This window comes from Mustela nigripes, chromosome 14, assembly GCF_022355385.1.
Source record: "Mustela nigripes isolate SB6536 chromosome 14, MUSNIG.SB6536, whole genome shotgun sequence".
Lineage (NCBI taxonomy): Eukaryota > Metazoa > Chordata > Mammalia > Carnivora > Mustelidae > Mustela > Mustela nigripes.
Window position 1 is genome coordinate 86253942 of NC_081570.1, and position 19641 is coordinate 86273582.

The following is a 19641-nucleotide window of genomic DNA, read 5'->3' on the forward strand; positions in this document are numbered from 1 at the left end:
TTCATTTCCTAGATTCCCTATTGTGAAGTCTTTCCCTTCATTCCTTTGAAATATTTTATATTCACCTTTTCATTCCCACTGCCTTATTCTAGGACATCACTGATGACTCCATGCAGTCACTGTGGAATGCCTGGCTTGAGCCATGTCCATGACACCCTCTCCTCCAACTGTCAGCACAAACAATTCTGGCCTTAGGCAAGAAGTATGAGGAATTTTTGCTGAATCAGACGTTTTACCCAGATACTCTGGAAACATTTCCTCTATGCTGGCTTCCTGATTACCTTCTGCTGGCCCTTCTGCACACTGGACTTTGACCTAGATCTAGAGCACCTATGAGGGACTCCCTGTCTTTCCCGTGTTCTCTAGAATTAGCCTCTCACCTAAGAGAACTCTGCAGTGGCCCATCACCACTCCCTCAGAGCAGCCTCTTCTGTTTACATGCTGGTATAAGCAAGTTATGTATTAGAACACCTCACTACCCAATCTTTATCTAGAGTTTTGTTTCCTTCCCCACAGAAGCCACCATATGTTGTACTGACACACTAGGTAAGCTTCTCAGTTTCCACTTTCAGTCCTCCAGCTCAGGAATCGAGCACCTTCCTAATGCTCATCAAATACAAATCCTCTGAACAACTTTAGAAACTGTAATGCTTTCCCTCTCCTCCTTATCCAATCTCATTACCTACAGTATGACAATAAACTTGTCATTAAACCACAGAAAGAGCAGACAGGCAGAGACCAACTGGTCCAATAGATGCAGATAGAAGGACAGCACTTTAATATTTTTCATTATGAAAAAAGGAAGGAAGGAAAGAAATGAAAGAAAAAGAAAACAGCATATCAATGGGATTCCAGTTCGTTCAAACAATCTATTAGCTCAATCAGCCCTATTTCAGGTTTAAAACAAAAACCAAAACAAAAAACTCTACCATAATGTTCGGGCTTAGCACATACTACTAACATTTAGATGTACAACTTAATCTGCTAAATTCCTATAACCAAGAGAAATAATAAAGTTAACAGATAATAATCAAATGCCTTGAGTCTGGCACACTTTAGGCAATCAAAATTTATTGGAAAAAATAATGAATTTAATATGAAGATTAATTCCTCCTTAGAAAATCGTTCTGTATGCATTGTTAAAGAAAACTGCATTGTTTCTAAGACAGCAACTGCTAAAACAAAAAATATAAAAACAAAGGCATTCAAAAGAGTATCTCCTGAATATAGGTGGACAGTAGTAGTAGTAGTATTTTTAAAGGGTAACATTGTATAAATAAACATGAAATTCAGATTCACATCTAATCATAGTTTCGCAACAATTAAAACCCTTCCATTTGGCTTGGACTTTTGAAAATATAGTACCACTTCCAAAATGATAAGTAAAATAGTAACTGATGAGCCATCACTGTTTTCCCATCATAGGCATTAAGTTAGATCAAACTGCTGTTCAACTTTACAGGGGTTATCTGTCCTGTATGTGTCTCATACTATTTCCCCTTGAGCAATAATCTCTACGCAGATCATAGATTTCTACAGAACTTCGAAACAATACTAAGTTACTACATTTGTAGTTCTGTTAGTTGGAGCAAAGACTTCCTATTGGCGTCCAAAGACTTCTCCCCCAAGCAGTTCTGCAGTGGTGGCCAAAAATGATGAAATCCCATAAGAGGAGGGAATTTTTCTCTGTTTAGTGGACCTGTAGTTTCAAAAGTGTAGAACAAGTCCCTCTGCTTTTTTTCTTTCTGTCCCTCCACATGGGTTAGGATGTAGGCTAAGGATGAAGGTATGAGACAAAGCAACAATGTAGATTAACAAGAAACCCAAGTTTATGGCCAGAGGTTTGAGAAGGGGACCCTAGGAAACCAGGAAGCAGCAGAGATCATGGCATGGGAAGGACACAGCAAAGCAACCGCATAAAGTTGTTTATGAACCCTCAAGTCACTAATGCTTGGATATGACCCTATTCAGCATACCAGAACATCTTCAGAACTAAACTATCCAATCAGCTAGGCCCTAAATTGTCTAGGTCCTTTACAGAGGGGCACAAACCTGAAATAAATCCAAAGAAAAAAGCAATCCTTGAAAACTGAACTGATAGAGGAACCATAGCCCACAGAAGTTAATTAGCAATTACATTCTGAACCTAATCAGGTTGATTTCCTACTAGAACAAATTGCCATTCTCCATAGAATCTGAACAAGATCCAGAATTTCATAATACTCACAATGTCCCACTACAATAAAAAATTACTCCACAAAGTGCCATAAAAATTTCAACTAGTGGAAGAAAAAAAAAAATCAACAGATGAGGCTGATATGATGTCAATATTGTAATTATCTGACAAAGACTCTAAAGCAGCCATTATAAAAATACTTGAACAAGCCATCAGAAATAATCTTGCAACAAATATTAAGACAGAAAATAGAAGTTATAGGGCGCCTGGGTGGCTCAGTGGGTTAAGCCGCTGCCTTCGGCTCAGGTCATGATCTCAGGGTCCTGGGATCGAGTCCCGCATCGGGCTCTCTGCTCAGCAGGGAGCCTGCTTCCTTCTCTCTCTCTCTGTCTGCCTCTCAGTGTACTTGTCATTTCTCTCTGTCAAATAAATAAATAAAAAATCTTTAAAAAAAAAAAAAAGAAAATAGAAGTTATAAAGAAACAAATGGAAATTTTATACCAGTAACAAAACAAAAACAAACAAAAACCCAAACCACACAGAATGGATTCAACAGAAAATGAAGATGGGAAAAGAGTCAATGAACTTGGAGATAGAGCAATAAAAGTTATCCACTCTGAATGGCAGAGAAAATAAACTGGAGTAAAAAACAAAAAACAGATTTCAGGGACCTGTGGCATAAGAAGAAATGTCGAACATTTGTTATCAGACCCCTGGAAAGAAAAGACTCTGTATACCATCCTGAACTGGACAGTGCTGGAAAAATATTTGAAATAATGGCTGAAAACTTCCTAACCTGGCAAATAAACCTACAAAAGGCTATAAGAGGCTATAAGAAACTCCAAAAACGACAAATCCCAAAATACCCACACCTAAACACATCATAGTCAAATAATTTCAATCAAAATCTCACAAGCTTTATTATAGATAATAGTTCATTCTAACATTTATATGGAAAAGCAAAAGAATGAGAATAAATAAAACAATTTCAAAAAAAGAAGAATAAAATGAGAGGAATCACATTCCCTATTTTAAGATTTACCATAAACCCAAACTAGTCAAGATAATGTGGTATCACAGAGGGGAAACATAAATTAACAAAACATCAAAAAGATCCACACAAATATCGCCAACTATTTTTGACAGTGGTGCAAAAGCAGTTCAATAAAGAAAGGACAGTCTTAAAAAGCTAATGGTGAAAGCTAAAGAAATAAAAATAAAAACTAATGGTGTTGGAGCAATTGGACATCTGTGTGCAAATAAAACAATACTAAAACTCACACTTCATACAAAAATAAAATCTAAAACTAGACTTAAATGCAAAATGCAGGGGCACCTGGGTGGCTCAGTGGGTTAAAGCCTCTGCCTTCGGCTCAGGTCATGATCCCAGGGTCCTGGGATCGAGCCCCACATCGGGCTCTCTGCTCAGCAGGGAGCTTGCTTCCTCCTCTCTCTCTGCCTGTCTCTCTGCCTACTTGTGATCTCTCTCTGTTAAATAAATAAAATCTTTTTTAAAAATAAATAAATAAATAATAAATGCAAAATGCAAAACTATTAAGAATTTTACAAGAAAACATAGGACAAAATCTACATCTCTTTCAGTATGATGATGGGTTCTTAGATATGGTAACAAAATATAATCTACACAAGAAAAAAACTCATAATCTGTATTTCATCAAAATAAAGAACTTTTGCTTTACCAGACGGTTAAGGGAATAAAAGGACAAGCTGTGTGTTGGAAGAAAATATTTACAAATCACATATCTATCTGACAAAGAATTTGTATCCAGAATATGCAAAGAATGCTCAAAACTTAAGCATAAGAAAACAAAAGACATGAATGGATATAGGATATATAGGATATAAAAAATAGGATATAAAAATGATAAATAAGCATGTGAAAGATGTTACCATCATTGCACTAGCAAAGTGCAAATTAAAACTACCACAACACACTTATCAGAATAGCTAGAATAAAAAATACTCCCAATATGAAATACTGGCAAAGATACAGAGCAATGGAAATTATTTTACAATACTGGTGAGAATGCAAAATAATAGAGTCACTCTGCAAATCATCTCAGTGATTCCTTATAAATATACATTTGCCACATGACCCAGGAATCCCACTCCTGAGTATCTACTCTGCAAAAATAAAAACTCGTGTCACATAAAAACCTGAATGGTACCTGGGTGGCTCAGTTGGTTGAGCAACTGCCTTTGGCTCAGGTCATGATCTTAGAGTCCCGGGATCAAGTCCTGGGATAGAGCCCCACATTGGGCTCCCTGTTGGGCAGGGAGTCTGCTTCTCCCTCTGACCTCTCTCCTCTCATGTTCTCTTTCAAATAAATAAATAAAATCTTTTAAAAAGATGATTTAAAAAAAACATAATGGGAATCTTTTAACTCTATATATAGTCACTAAAAGGTGGGTGGGTAGAGGCTTGAATATAAAGGGATAGTGGGAAGAAGTATTTTTGGTGTTGAAACTCTGTTTGTCTAGATTATAGGGGTGGTTTCACTGTTTGAGAATTTACTATTGAAGAGCTAGAAACTACTAAACAAATAAATGTAGTATTCAGGTGTTTCTAATTTAACTATCAAACACTAGGATTTCAAGATAGTAGACCAAAGATAATAGTGTTCCTTTTCCTGATGCATAATGCACACTTTTCATTTTACAATTTCATTTATTTATTTAAAGAATGTGGGAGTAGTGGAGGGGCAGAAAGGGTGAGAGAATCTTTTTTTTTTTTTTTTAAGATTTTATCCACTTGACAGAGATCACAAGCAGGCAGAGAGGCAGGCAGAGAGAGAGAGGAGGAAGCAGGCTTCCCCCGAGCAGAGAGCCCGATGTGGGGCTCGATCCCAGGACCCAGAGATCATGACCCAAGTTGAAGGCAGAGGCCTAACTCACTGAGCCACCCAGGCGCCCCAGGGTGAGAGAATCTTAAGCAGGCTCCATGCTCAACATAGAGTGGGGCTTGATCTCAAGACCCTGACTGAAAGGCGCCTGGGTGGCTCAGTGGGTTAAGCCTCTGCCTTTGGCTCAGATCATGATCTCAGGGTCTTGGGATCAAGTCCCACGTCGGGTTCTCTGCTCAGTGGGGAGCCTGCTTCCTCCTCTCTCTCTGCCTGCCTCTCTGCCTACTCGTGATCTCTCTCTCTGTCAAATAAATAAATAAAATCTTTAAAAAAAAAAAAAAAAAAAAAGACCCTGACTGAGATCATGACCTGAGCTGAAATCGAGAATCAGATACTTAGCTGACTGGGTGACCCAGGTGCCACTATAATTTCATTTAAATTGAGGTTAAAGTACACACAGAACAGTGTCACAAGAATTAGCAAATAAAGGAGCCCCATTAAATTTCAGTTCAAAGGGACGCCTGGGTGGCTCAGTTGGTTAAGCAGCTGCCTTCGGCTCAGGTCATGATCCCAGCGTCCTGGGATCGAGTCCCACATCGGGCTCCTTGCTCAGCAGGGAGCCTGCTTCTCCCTCTGCCTCTGCCTGTGCTCACTCTCTCCCCCTCTCTCTCTGATAAATAAATAAAATCTTTAAAAAAAAAATTTCAGTTCAAATAAATAACCATTCTTTTAGCATAAATGTGCCCCAAATATGGAATGGGATATATATATTTATAATGAATATATATTCATTATTTACCTGTAATTCAATTTAACTGGGTACCCTATTGTATTTAACAATCCTTATACAGAAAAATACACAGATCCTAAATCTATATATTTGAATGAGTTTTGGTAAATGGTTATATCCATACAACCAACCCCCAATCAAGATACAGAACATTTCCATTACTTCAGATTCCCTTTTATCCCTTGACAATCTTCATTCTCTCCACAGGCAAACCCTGTTTTGATTATTTCTTCCTATTGATAAGCTTCATATAAATGGAATTATAAGTCTCTTTCGTGTCTGACTTCTTTCACTTGTATTTAAATTCATGTAGGAGGGATACCTGGATGGCTCAGTGGGTTAAAGCCTCTGCCTTGGGCTCAGGTCACAACCCCAGGGTCCTGGGATCGAGCCCCGCATCAGGCTCTCTGCTTAGCAGGGAGCCTGCTTCCCACCCCCTCTCTCTGCCTACCTCTCTGTCTGCTTGTGACCTCTGTCAAATAAATAAAATCTTTAAATTAAAAAATTTTTTAAAAATGATTAAATTCATGTAGAAGTCGATGGTTTGTTCTGTTTATTGCTAAGTAATATTCCATTGTAAAATACAGCAAAATTTTAAAATCCATTCTCCTATTGATGGACACATTGCTTGGTTGTAGTTTGGGGCTATGAATAAATATATGCAGTTATAAACATTCTTGTATAATTTTTGTCAATGTTTTCACTTCTTTTGGGTAAATACCTAGAACTGGTCTTGCCAGTTCACAGGATTTAATTTGTAAGAAACTAAAACCACCGGGTTGCCTGGGTGGCTCAGTGGGTTAAGCCTCTGCCTTCAGCTCAGGTCATGATCTCAGGGTCCTGGGATTGAGTCCTGCATCAGGCCCTCTGCTAGGCAACAAACCACTCTCTGCTAGGCAGAGAGCCTGCTTCTTCCTCCCTCTCTCTCTCTGCTTACTTGTGATCTCTCTCTCAAATAAATAAAATCTTAAAAAAAAAACAAAAAAACTAAAACTACCTTCCAAAGTAGTTGTGTCATTTATATTTCTACCAACAGCAGGCAAATTTCAATTACTTCATATCCTTGTAACGTTTACTATTGATAGCCTTTAAAATTTTTGACATTCTATTGGCTTTGTTAATTTTGTTTTTTAAAAAGATTTTATTTATTTATTTGACAGACAGAAATCACAAGTAGACAGAGAGGCAGGCAGAGAGAGAGAGAGGGAAGCAGAGCCCAATGCGGGCCTCGATCCCAGGACCCTGAGATCATGACCTGAGCCAAAAGCAGAGGCTTTAAACCACTGAGCCACCCAGGCGCCCGGCTTTGTTAATTTTATTGTTCATTTTCTATTTCACTGATTTCTGCTGTGATATTCAGTATTTCCTTCTTTCTACTTACAGTTTTTAGATGCTTTTTCTAGTTAAAATGGAAATAGATCGTTGATTTTTAAAACATCCTTTGTTTCTAATATAGGCTTATTTTTTAAAGATTTTTTATTTGTTTATTTGACAGAAAGAGATCACAAGTAGGCAGGGGGCGCGGGAAAGCAGGCTGGGATGATGCTCGATCCCAAGACCCTGGGATCATGACCTGAGCTGAAGGCAGAGGCTTTAACCCACTGAGCCACACAGGCGCCCCTCTAATATAGGCTTCTAAAGCTATAAATTTCTAAGCACTGCTTCATCTACATCCCACAAATTTCCACATTTTATGATTTTGTTTTTATTCAGTTAAAATAATGTATTGTTTTATTTCCAAATATTTGAGACTTTTCTAGACCCCTTTTTGTTAGTGATTTTTAACTTAACTCCATTGTGGCTAATAGCCAAGCATATAGTCTATTTTGATGAATGTTTCATACATACTTGAAAAATAATGTCTATTCTACCACAACTGCATGTGGTGATCTAACAATATCAATTTTGTCCAAATAATTTTTGTTCAAATCATCAATATTTTTGTCTATCAGTTGCTAAGAGGTTCATTAAAATCCTCAACTGATTGTAGACTGGTCTGTACTTCCTCTGTTAGTTTTTGCCTTGTGTATTTTGAAGCTGGTATTTGATGAAGACACGTTTAGGATTGTATCTTCTTGAAGAACTACCCCTCTTCAATGAAAAGTCTATCTCCAGTGTACTCCTTTTAAAGTCTATTTTGTCTTATATTAATACAGCCACTTGTTTTCTTATGCTTACAGTTTGTATGTTCTATTTTTTCCCCCATTCTTTTACTTTCATCTTATGTCTTTGAAGTTTAATTCTTGTAGACAACATATAGTTGCGCTTTAAAAAAATGTATTAATTAGAGCGTTTGATTTACATAATTACATTTACATAATTACTAGTTTGGTTGAATTTAGGTCTACCATTTTGCTATTTGTCCTGTATATTTTTTTACCTATATTTCCTCCTTTCCCCTGTTGTTTTTTTTTTTTTGACAAATCGAACCTTTCACAATTCAATTTTAATTCCTTTTTTTTTTTTAACTTCTGCCTTGTTTTTTTTTTATAGCAGTTACTAAGCGGTTTCAAAGCATAATATACATAACCTGATCAGTCTACAGTTAGTATGCCACCACTTTTTTTTTTTTAAAGGATTTTATTTATTTGACAGAGAGAGAGAAAGAGACAGCACAAGCAAAGGGAGCAGGAGGCAGAGGGAGAGCGAGAAGCAGACTCCCCGCTGAGCCAGGAGCCTGATGTGGTTGGGACTCAATCCCAGGACCCTGGGATCATGACCTGAGCCAAGGCAGCCGGTTAATGACTGAGCCACCCAGGCGTCCCAGTATTCCACCACTTTAAGTAAAATATAAGAATTGCCATGGTGTGATATACTTTAAACTCTGTAACTTGTATTACTGTTGAAATCTAACTATATGCCAGCATACCATGCTAAATTGTCAGTTATCTTTTAAAAAACATTAAGAAAAAATTGAGCCTTTTATTACTCATATACTTACTATTTCCTTCCATCTAACATCATTTACCTTCAGCCTAAAAATCCTCCCTCAGCTTTTCTTACAGGTCTGCTAGAGACAAATTCTATTTTTATGAAGATTGCTTTATTTTGCTTTCATTTTTGGAGGACATTTTTACAGGATATAGAACTCTGGATTGATAGTGTTTGGTTGGTTTTGCTTTTTAATTTCAGTACTTTAGAGATCCTTTTCTGTTGTCTCATGACTTCACTGTTTCTGAGGTGAAGCAGCCAACATGTATTGCTCCCTGGTGGGTAGTGGGTTCCCTACTACCACTCACAGCAGTTTTTAAGATTTTCTCTTATCTTTGGTTCTCTTCAGTTTAAACTGTGATGTTATTAGGTGTTTTCTCTGTATTTATTCTGCTTAGAGTTTACTGAGCTGGATCTATGTACTGATAGTTTCACCAAACTTGGGAAAAATTTTGACCTTTATTTACTCTTTTTTCTGCCCTATTTTCTCTCCTCCTTCTGGAAATCCAATTACACATCCATTGAATTGCTGAATATCACCCAACATGGCTTTGAGGCTCTGTGCTTTTTTTCTTCCCTTTTTTTATTCTTTATTCCTCAGACAGGATAATTTCTATCCATCTGCCATCTACACTCTGCTGTTAAGTCCAACCATTTGGGTTTTTGTTTCCATTTCTCTGAGAGCACCCATCTATATACATTCATTACAACCATTTTTCCTTTTCATCTTTGAGCACAGTTCTACCAACTGCTTTAAAATCCCCATCTGCTAATTCTAAGATCTGGATTGTGTTAGGATCTCTTTTTACTGTTTTTTTTTTTTTCCTTTCCCTCCTGGTTTTGACCAAAAATCACATCTTCCTGTTTTTTTTTTTTTTAATGTGTTATATTATGTTCTAGTCATTGTTGATATGCTAAAGAGATTCATTTTGTTATCATGCCCTGGAAGTGTTTTGTTCCAGCAGGCAGTTAAATCATTGACTATTCACCTTGATTTTATGGAGGATGGGTTTCACATTACGTTCAAGGTTTTGTCTTTAGTTTCAGTGCAATCCTTAGTCCTGTGCACAGTCTTTTCTAGTACACAGCCATTTTAGGGATTTGACAGAAACCCTAAGATGCTTACCAAGCCTTCCAACTTGTCAGGATTCAAACTCGAAATTCTGTTTCCTCTTGCAATACAGAGCAACAAGATCTGCTCTGATTTTTCAGCCTTCTAGCTTTGGCTTTCATCAACAGGTTCATGGAGACTTCCCCGTACCAGCACAATTCAGGAGTTGGCCAAAGAGTTAAGAGATCTACATGCAGATTGGAAGGCTTGCTCCTCCTTCAGTGCCACCTTCATTTCTAGAATTTCCTCCTCAATATATAGGTCCTCTAGCAGCCCCCAATTTCTTTGACCCCTCTAGCCACTAAGACTGCAACATTCTCTTGAGTACTAGCATCCCTTACCAGCAATCTGGGGAATGTCCTGAGGGAAAAACCTATATACAAGCATAATTTTCAGCCTGCTTTTGGTCATTCCCCAGTGTATTTCAACAGTTATATTTATATTTTGTCCAGCATTTATTAATTGGGAGGCCTTGAACATTACAAGCTATTCCACCAAGACCAAAGGCAGAAGTCTTTCCTTTTATAATTACTGAATGCTTGCTGTAATGTTTCAGAAAAAAACAGAGAATTAGCACTTAAATGTCCTTGGCTCTCACCTCTTTTGTGTAACAGACTAAATATGGAATATTTCATATATATAAAATATCTTTTATCTCAAATGAATTAAGTTGGGGCGCCTGGCTGAGTGTTCGACTCTTAATTTCAACTCAGTTCTTGACCTCAAGGTCATTAGTTCAAGCCCTGTGTTAGGCTTCATGCTGGGCATGGAGAACACTTAAAAAAAAAAAAAAAAAAGAAAGAAAGAAAGAAAAGAAAAAAGCCAAAATGTCTTGTTAATCAATGCTCCCAGGAAGTAGGAAAAGTGTATATTCAACTTCTAATGAATTTAATGAAATTTAAGCTATGGTTGATTAAGCCATGGAAATATTTAAAGTTAGACCAACTAAACTAGCATATAGCAAAGCTATTTCTGTTATGAACTAAGTACAAGACTCTACAGTCAGGGAATATGATAAATAGGTGCTATTTCCAACTGGGAGAAAGAATATGACTACCCGCATAGATACAGTGGTGTGTCAACTGAGGTAAGTGATATGACAAATCTTAACTAATCCACTGCTTCCAAACTTAAATTTTTTAAAACTGTATTTTGTAGTCAGTAAGTTTTCCATTTGTCAACTTGAATGTGAAAGATGCTATTTAAAACCAAACAGCAACTGTACATGGCTGGCTGAACATTTATAATTCAGCAATTACATAACCTCCAAAATACAGCAGAATATGAACCACATAATTAGGATGTCAGCTAAACAAGACAAGGCAATTCAGAAGGATGTCATTTTGTGGCATGTGCTCTGCTGATCTTTAAGTAAGTAGGACTGATGGGTGGGACTTATTCTTCCCACCTCTGCTTATATGCTCTAATACCACCTGTTATCAGGACAACTCATTTTATGGTCTTAACAGCTGACTTTTTAAGAAACAAGAAAGTTCTATGTTGTATAAACTCATTTCATAAGTAAAAACTGCTTTTATTATTTTTTTAAAAGATTTTATTTATTTATTTGACAGGCAGAGATCACAAGTAAGCAGAGAGGCAGGCAGAGAGGCAGGCAGAGAGAGAAGGGGAAGCAGGCTCCCTGCTGAGCTGAGAACCTGATGCGGGGCTCGATCCCAGGACCCTGAGATCATGACCTGAGCCGAAGGCAGAGGCTTTAACCCACTGAGCCACCTGGTGCCCCAAAACTGCTTTTAAACAACTCTGTTTAGGAATGTCTCTGCAAGTTTTCAGGCTTGGTCTGCTCCAGGTGTGTACATACTGAAAAACTGCCAAAATAGCAACAACTAATGATGTCATAGGGAAAAAAAAAATCATTGCCACAGGAAACCAAGTATTTTTGAATCAGTATCTTTTTTTCTTGGTCATTTGCTTTACAATTATTAGGTAATCCAAAAGAACTGTTCATTATACAAATATGTATATATGCATATATGAATGAAATTAGTATCTAACAATAGAAAATGTTCATGTAGTTCATCAACAGGATTCTGAGCTATTTTCTGGTATGGAAAACAGACTTAGCATCTCCATCTCCAGTGGATGCATGTTGTCTCCTGTGATAATTAAGGAGTGCAATGGTCCTCCCAAGTCCACAGTACACATTTGCTGCAAAGTGCCTGCTGCAACTTTCTGGTCTTCAGCTCCAACCCTGGCTAAGCCAACACAGAGTGTCTTCTCAGTGACTGCTATTAAGAGAAAAAAAAAAAATATTGCCATTCAATTCAATAAATGCATTATCCTGTCCAACACTTAAACTAAAATTACTACCAAAAGTACATTTCTTAAAAAAGCCCTAAATATCCTAAATCTCCTCATTCACTCATTACAGATCAATTATCTATTGATTTATCTAATGCTTTTCCAAATTATATAAACTACCTGACATATAAAGTGATATTTCCTAACTCTACTCTTTCAGAATTCCAAAGGCTTGCCCTAGTTTAAGTTTTTAGGATTCAGTAAACAATTATGTATATCCATATTTTTTACAACTGCATAGCATTTGTCTTTCAATAGCTTCTGAGTGAACAATGTTTATTACTTGCCTATATTTTTAGTAGGTTGCTTGAGATATGTTCACACTGACCAAGATATACAAGGGGATTACAAGAAAAACAAGGGGATTATGAGATAAATCCACAGATTTGATTTTTTGCTTGGCCACCTAATCAGCTATGTCAAACTTTAGTTTTTTCATTTTTAAAAAGCAGAATACTACTTTTCTTAAATAGTGGTTGTAAGGGATAAGATAACAGACATTAAGTATTTAGTAAACTACGGAGCCTTGAACAAATAACAAGCATTATGACATCACTTATGCTTTTAAGTGCTGACCTTCACTTCTTTTTTTAAAGACTTTATTTATTCATTTGACACAGAGAGAGAGAGAGATCACAAGTAGGCAGAGAGGCAGGCAGAGAGAGAGAAGGGGAAGCAGGCTCCCTGCTGAGAAAAGAGCCCAATGTGGGGCTCGATCCCAGGACCCTGAGATCATGACCTGAGCCAAAGGTAGAGGCTTAACCCACTGAGCCACTCAGGCCCCCCTGACCTTCACTTTTAAGTGCTGACCTTTTCTTTACTTGGGAAAGCTGTCCCAATTGAATATGATCAAAATGGGGCAAATGATATCTACAAGGGCAAGCAGGCATGCAAATTTAGGCTTAAGTGTACAAAATTATGGATATGGAAAACTCTTGCAAATTATCTGTTTCATGTTTAACAAGGCCTATTAATGAAAAAACAGTAAGCAACAGTCATTCAAGAATCTCTTCATGTATCTTATGCCATCAAGACAGATACTCAAAGCACCTCAAAACATATAATGATCTCATATAATGATGCTCTTTCAATGAAGATGTTCTGATGACCACCACTTCACTATATACCACACGCAGTCCAGTAAGGGAAACAGATGTAGCATCTCTATCTCCAGTGCATGCATGCAGTCTCCTGTGATAATTAAGGAGTGCAATGGTCCTCCCCAGTCCACAGTACACATGTGCGACAAAGTGTTAAGAATGTAAGGATAAATTCTCTTGTTTTTATCCCGAAGAAAACTATCCCTGGGCTCAGTGTTGTTAAAGAGAAAAAGCAGAATAAGTTCATTTTTTTGCAGGAAAGATTTCACCATACATAGATTTAAGCTAAAAAGGGAGTTCTGCATTTTACCTAAATATTTGTATATTAACATATTCACATAAAATCTGATTTAGAGTTAATTTGTGAAAAATCCTCACTTTCTGGAATGGTAGTAATTTTCCTAGGATGAACTCCATTATTTTTCCTTCAGTACACCTTTCAGCCTATGAAATACAAGTTAGAATTGATTTAAAAAATGACAAGAAAGGGGCACCTGGGTGGCTCAGTCGGTTAAGCCTCTGCCTTAAGCTCAGGTCATGATCTCAGGGTCCTGGGATCAAGTCCCGCATCAGGCTCTCTACCTGGCAGGGAGCCTGCTTCCCACCTGCCCTCTCTGCCTGCCTCTCTGCCTAATTGTGATCTCTCTCTCTCTCTCCCTCTCTCTCTCTTTCTCTCTGTCAAATAAATAAATAAATAAATCTAAAAAAAAAAAAGAAAAAAAAAGGACAAGAAAAAGCACAGTGCAAACACACTGACCCTTGCTTCAGTGATGATAGCAGAGGTGGTGGAGCGTGAGTGTGTATGTGAAGTTATATCATGTACATATCTCAGTGCAGCAGTAGAGGAATAAAAGAACCCTTTTAGGGCCTTGAGTACCTGGTTCTTCTCCTCGTATTAGCTGATTCTGAACAATCTCCAAGAGTTGCTGGGCTGCTTGGTTTACACTCATATACCGAGGAGGTTCATAGATCTTCCTTCCTCTGTAAGTATAAAACTAGATGCCACTGTTCTTAGCCATGAAATCACATAATACATTTTTAATGCAATTATCCCCCCAGGTAGAGTCAAGTACCACAGTCCATATTCTGTTTAAAGCACTCGCACAATACTCACTTTAAGCATACTAAAGCATGAATACCATAATTTTTTAAGCTTAAGCTTTTTTCATTGTTCTACTTTTACAGTCCTCTGATCTCACTGAAATGTCGGCAGAAGTAAAAGTCCAACAACTTAATGACAAATGTTCAAATCAAAGTTATTTTTATTTAAAGTGATACCCTAGGCAAAGATAGTTTAAGTGGCATTTTGTTCTAGATCCTTGCTTTATCAGGTTCTATGGTGTTCACTTTTAAAATATGTGTTTAAACCACATATTCCTCTTTTCACTTCTTTCTCTAAGAAAAGTAAACTAAAGTGATAAATATCTGAAAATCTTGAGGGGTTGGATGTGTTTATTTCTGATGTGTTGGATGTGTTTATTTCTAAAGCCTACCATGTCTGTCCAATAAGCATAATAAAAATACTGCTTTTGTAAACTTACAAAACAGTTCATATATTTTACTGACTCTCAAAACAATTCTCTAAGTCAGCATTATTGAAGAGAAATATAATGCAGACCACAAACATAATTTTAAATTTTCTAGTAGCCATATTTAAAAAAGTGAAAAAAGGCAAAATTAACTTTAATATTATTTTATCCAATATATCCAAAATATTATTTATTTCAACATTTACTCCTATAAAAATTATTTTTTTCCTGTAAGAATTCTTAAAGAGATTGTTTCTGTACTAAGTTTTTGACATCTGCTATTTCATACTGATAGCACATAATTCAAGTATTAAATTTTCATTAGAAATACCTAATCTGGGCACCTGGGTAGCTCAGTGGGTCAAGGCTCTGCCTTTGGCTCAGGTCATGATCTCAAGGTCCTGGGATCAAGTTCCGCATCAGGCTCTCTGCTTGGCAGGGAGCATGCTTCCTCCTCTCTCTCTCTCTGCCTGCCTCTCTGCCTACTTGTGATCTCGTTCTGTCAAATCAATAAATAAAATCTTAAAAAAAAAAAAAAAAGAAATACCTAATTTGCATATAAATGTCATAAAATTCATGGTTATAAAAGTAGATTTACATATTGAAGTTATTCTAAATACACTTTTCCAGTAACTATGTTGAATATTATTTTTATTAATTAAAATTAAATTATAGGGACACCTGGGTGACCTAGTCAGTTAAAGCATCTGCCTTCAGCTCAGGTCATGATCCCAGGGTCCTGGAATTGAGTCCTGCATCGGGCTCCCTGCTCAGTGGGGAGCTTGCTTTTCCCTCTGCCTGCTACTCCCCCTGCTTGTGCTCTTTCTGACAAATAAATAAATAAAATCATTTTTTTTTTTAGATTTATTTATTTATTTATTAGGCAGACAGAGATCACAAGTAGGCAGAGAGGCAGGCAGAGAAAGAGGAGGAAGCAGGCTCCCCGCTGAGCAGAGAGCCCGATGCGGGCCTCGATCCCAGGACCCTGGAATCATGACCTGAGCCGAAGGCAGAGGCTTTAACCCACTGAGCCACCCAGGTGCCCCAATAAATAAAATCTTTAAAAAAAATAAGTTAAATTATAAATTCAGTTCCTCAGTTACATTAGCCATATTTCAAGTGCTCATCAGTCAAATGTGGGTAGTAGCTACTATATTATTGCACATTGCCCCGAAAGCCAAAAAAAGGATTATAATTCTCATTATATACATATGAGAAAAATATGCTCGGAAACCAAAGTAACTTGCCTAAGGGCACATAAAACCAGAGAGACTCAGAACTCAAATCCATGTCTCTGACTTCCAACTCATTAATTCATTCCATAAATACGAGTGCTTATTAGGTGCCAACCACCATTCTCAGTACTGAATCTGTGAGGTCTACTGCTGTTTCTAACCTATCACACTGCTTTCTCATTTCATAAGATTAAGTATTTAATTTTTAACTGTTAATAAAAGTTTTCTTTTTTTTTTTTTTTTTAAATTTTATTTATTTATTTGAGCTGAGCTGAAGGCAGACGCTTTAACTGACTGAGCCAAAGGCAAACATTTAACCGACTAAGCCATCCAGGTATCCCTGAAAGCTGATTTTCAATAATCTTTAGAACTCCTGTTGTTGAAATAGAATTTATTGTCCAAGGAATTAAATATAGATGTAAACATTCTCTGAATAAGAACTTACTTGATTAGATTTTCCAAAGATTGCTCCTTTACTTTGATGTCTGTAGGAAGTGAAAAACAGTTCTCTTTTAATTAACTATCCAAAACCCTATGTGTAAACTTCAGCTGAGTCACCTAAATTTTTGGGAAACATTCTTCTCAAGTCTCCCAAATGCTCATATGAGAGCTTATGACAATCTTCCCTCCCACTTGTTATCTAGCCACTTTTTTATGGAAAAAGTGAAGAGAAGAATGGAAGCTTGTGGTGTGTAAAGATCATTAGTTAGAAAACAAACATGAGGTTGGCCCTCAGACCATCCTGAAAGGACCCAATTTCCTGCTGGAAAAGAAGACACAGGAAAGAGTTAGATAAATATTGGCATATGCACTACCTAACAGCTAATCAAAATCACTGTGTTCATTTCTACTAGCTGGTAACCGCAGAGACTCAACTGAGAAGTCTTGTTATATTCCTATTCTTTACCTATTTTTCAGGCATAGGATGTAAACTTTAATATATGTAACATAACAGAAGAAAATTCTCACGACATTTTGAAAAGAAACCTTTGCTTTCCTGTGAACAGGTAAGACAGGACTAATAACTTATAAATAAGCACTTTAATATCATTCATACTTTCAGCAGGGCTTTCCTAAGCACTGACTGTCAGGGACACACATAATCTCTGCTCCCCTAAAGCTTGAAATGCAAGTATCACAAATATTTGATTCTTTACACTTGTTAATCATTGATGCTCAGCCGAACAATATGGTAGAAGGTAAAAGAGCACAAGCACTCTACATCCTCACAGGAACTCAGTATACAACAGCAAGAGCAACAGCTGCTTCCTGTTCTACATGCTAAAAACAAACGGTTCAGCCAAAGTTTGCTTTTGCAAAAATAAATACGGTGCAACTGAAGGGTCTCTTTGATAGACTTCTATAGCTTTCCTAAGTGACTATCAAAGTTGTTCTTATAAAGGAGACTAAAAGAGCTTCCTAGGAAAATACAGAAGAGGTTAATCCCTTAGAAGTATCCATAAATGTTCTTGGAACCAGAAGTCAATGTACTTTTCAGGTTCAAGTATTAAATTTAATACTTGCACTTGTCTAGCACATAGAAGAAAAAAATGCATACTGGTTACTGAAAATGGCCTACAGTACAATTAACAGTGCATGTCAACCTTAGACTGCCTTTACATGGTATCTGTTTTGATTTTTTAAAATTTAAAACATTTATTATTCATCTTGAGGTTCTTAAATGTGAAGTTTTTAGTTTTAATGTTAGTAAAGTTTTTAGTTTAATATTTTAACTTTTTAAGTAACATGTTCTATGGAACCTGGTTTTAAAAACGAAGAGTGTTGGGGAGAATTTTTATAGGCAAATGCTTTTTGATCGAACTGCATTTAGACTGCATTATTGAATATTTAATCTTAAGACAGACCAGTCTTAATATTTTTCCCTTGTATTCACACAGGTCACAATTATTCTTTCTACTTCTACTTGCTGGAAGGTAAGCATCTCCTATTCATCTTAGAAGCACCCAGAATAATGCAAAATACCCAGCAGACACTCTATAAAGGTCTACTCAATAAATTTATTCATGTGGCTCTACTACCACCCACCCACAAGCCCATCTTAAGCTACCCCTTAAGTAGCATACATCCTAACTCCTTCATAAAACTACGTTAACTTCCCCTCAAAAGCTCTTTGTTCTCTGAAATACCTACATAGTTATTACTATATTTTGTTAATCTCTAACTATATCATACATATCTTGTCTTTCCAAGTACATTTAAATTCCCTGTAGTTTCCTAATATGGTATATTCTCACTAAACTCTATAGGGTCTGGGCCATAATAGGCATCCAATAATATATACTAATTTAAATGATGAGAATTCCAGATGATTAAATGATGAGATCTATGGTTTGAGGATCTGGAATCATGGTATCTTATACTTCACACCTTGTTCCTGCTTTTGTTCATGGAGCAAGGAAGATATATTGTTTAACCTTGTTTGCCTTTTCCCAGGAAAGCCGAGAAAAGGGGCAGCTCTTAGAGAATTCAAGAGCCAAAGTTCTGGTTTGTCCTTCCTGCCTGTCCATATAACAGAACTTAATTGTTCTTTAAACTTTCATGGACTTAGCAACAAGATTTCACAACCCTTAGGGCAGGACCCATGTCTAATACTTCCTTAGTGTTCCAAAAAAACCTAACTCTCCAAAGGACATAAAGTACAGCAAGATACAGTAAACAACTATGAATGACAGGCTATCTTGATTTTACCAATTCTGCCACCAATAAAATAGGGTAACACAGTGGGAAAACAATTTAATATCTCTGGGACTCAACTACATCTATAAAATGGGCTTCAGTAAGATGATCTCCAGAGTCTCTTTTACATCTGTAATTCTGATAGCATCAATACTAGAGTATTCAAAGAACATCTCTAGGAAGATACAGGACGGCCCTTGGTAAGAATAAATGCTTACTATAGGTCTGCTGAACTGCAGTCAACTGACAACAGGGTCCTGATGGGTAAATGGGTAAGATACAGAATGCTAGAGAGGGTCCCTTAGGGCATTAGAGGAGAGGAGCGTGAACTATGGTACACATGCATGCAGGAATAGCCATGTGGTGTCTGGAGCAGAAAATGCATTATCTCCCAGAGAGTATGAATAAGTTGTAGTGTGCAGAGTGGCTAGGCTGGGTCCTTTCTTAGCTCCAGCTAGTGAGCGGCAGAACAAAATGAGAAAATGACAACTCCATATTGTGACTTTAAGGGAACTCCCGAACCCTTACCTAGTAAGCACAATGTGTGCATGCCATTTTGTCTGTTCTTCTTTATTTTGTCAAAGAAGCTTTCTGGTCTCCAAGTATCTGTCCAAAAAACAATAGAAACCGTCTCTCCAAACTTATACAACTAGAAAAGATAAAAGCATGAATTAATGATGGAACAATTCACTACTTACTATTTCAAAGATAACCACCAAAACAAAAAGTGAGAACCAGACTTGAGATGGGCTGGGGATCAAATCTGTCACAAAGGTAATAAATGTTCTCTTCTGTCTCTGGCAGGTGATATCTGTCTCTCTGGTGCCCTTCCAGTAGTGCTTCCAGTGTTTCTCCATTCAGTATAGCAATATTTGTAACCACTTTA

General features: G+C 37.0%; 1 protein-coding gene across 2 annotated transcripts in view; it reads right to left on the reverse strand.

Annotated features, from left to right (window-relative positions):
• Positions 1–11404: 11404 nt before the first annotated feature.
• DPH5 (diphthamide biosynthesis 5) overlaps positions 11405–19641 on the reverse strand; it is a 35605-nt gene continuing 27368 nt past the window's right edge. The window contains exons 5-8 of one of the 2 annotated variants that reach the window (XM_059375523.1): positions 19284–19404; positions 16504–16543; positions 14172–14275; positions 11405–12121 (exon numbers count right to left, since the gene is read on the reverse strand). In XM_059375523.1, the coding sequence (XP_059231506.1) occupies positions 11913–12121; positions 14172–14275; positions 16504–16543; positions 19284–19404 (474 nt within the window). In that variant the 3' untranslated portion in view covers positions 11405–11912. The remainder of the gene's footprint in view (positions 12122–14171; positions 14276–16503; positions 16544–19283; positions 19405–19641) is intronic. The other variant, XM_059375526.1, reaches the window with a different exon arrangement.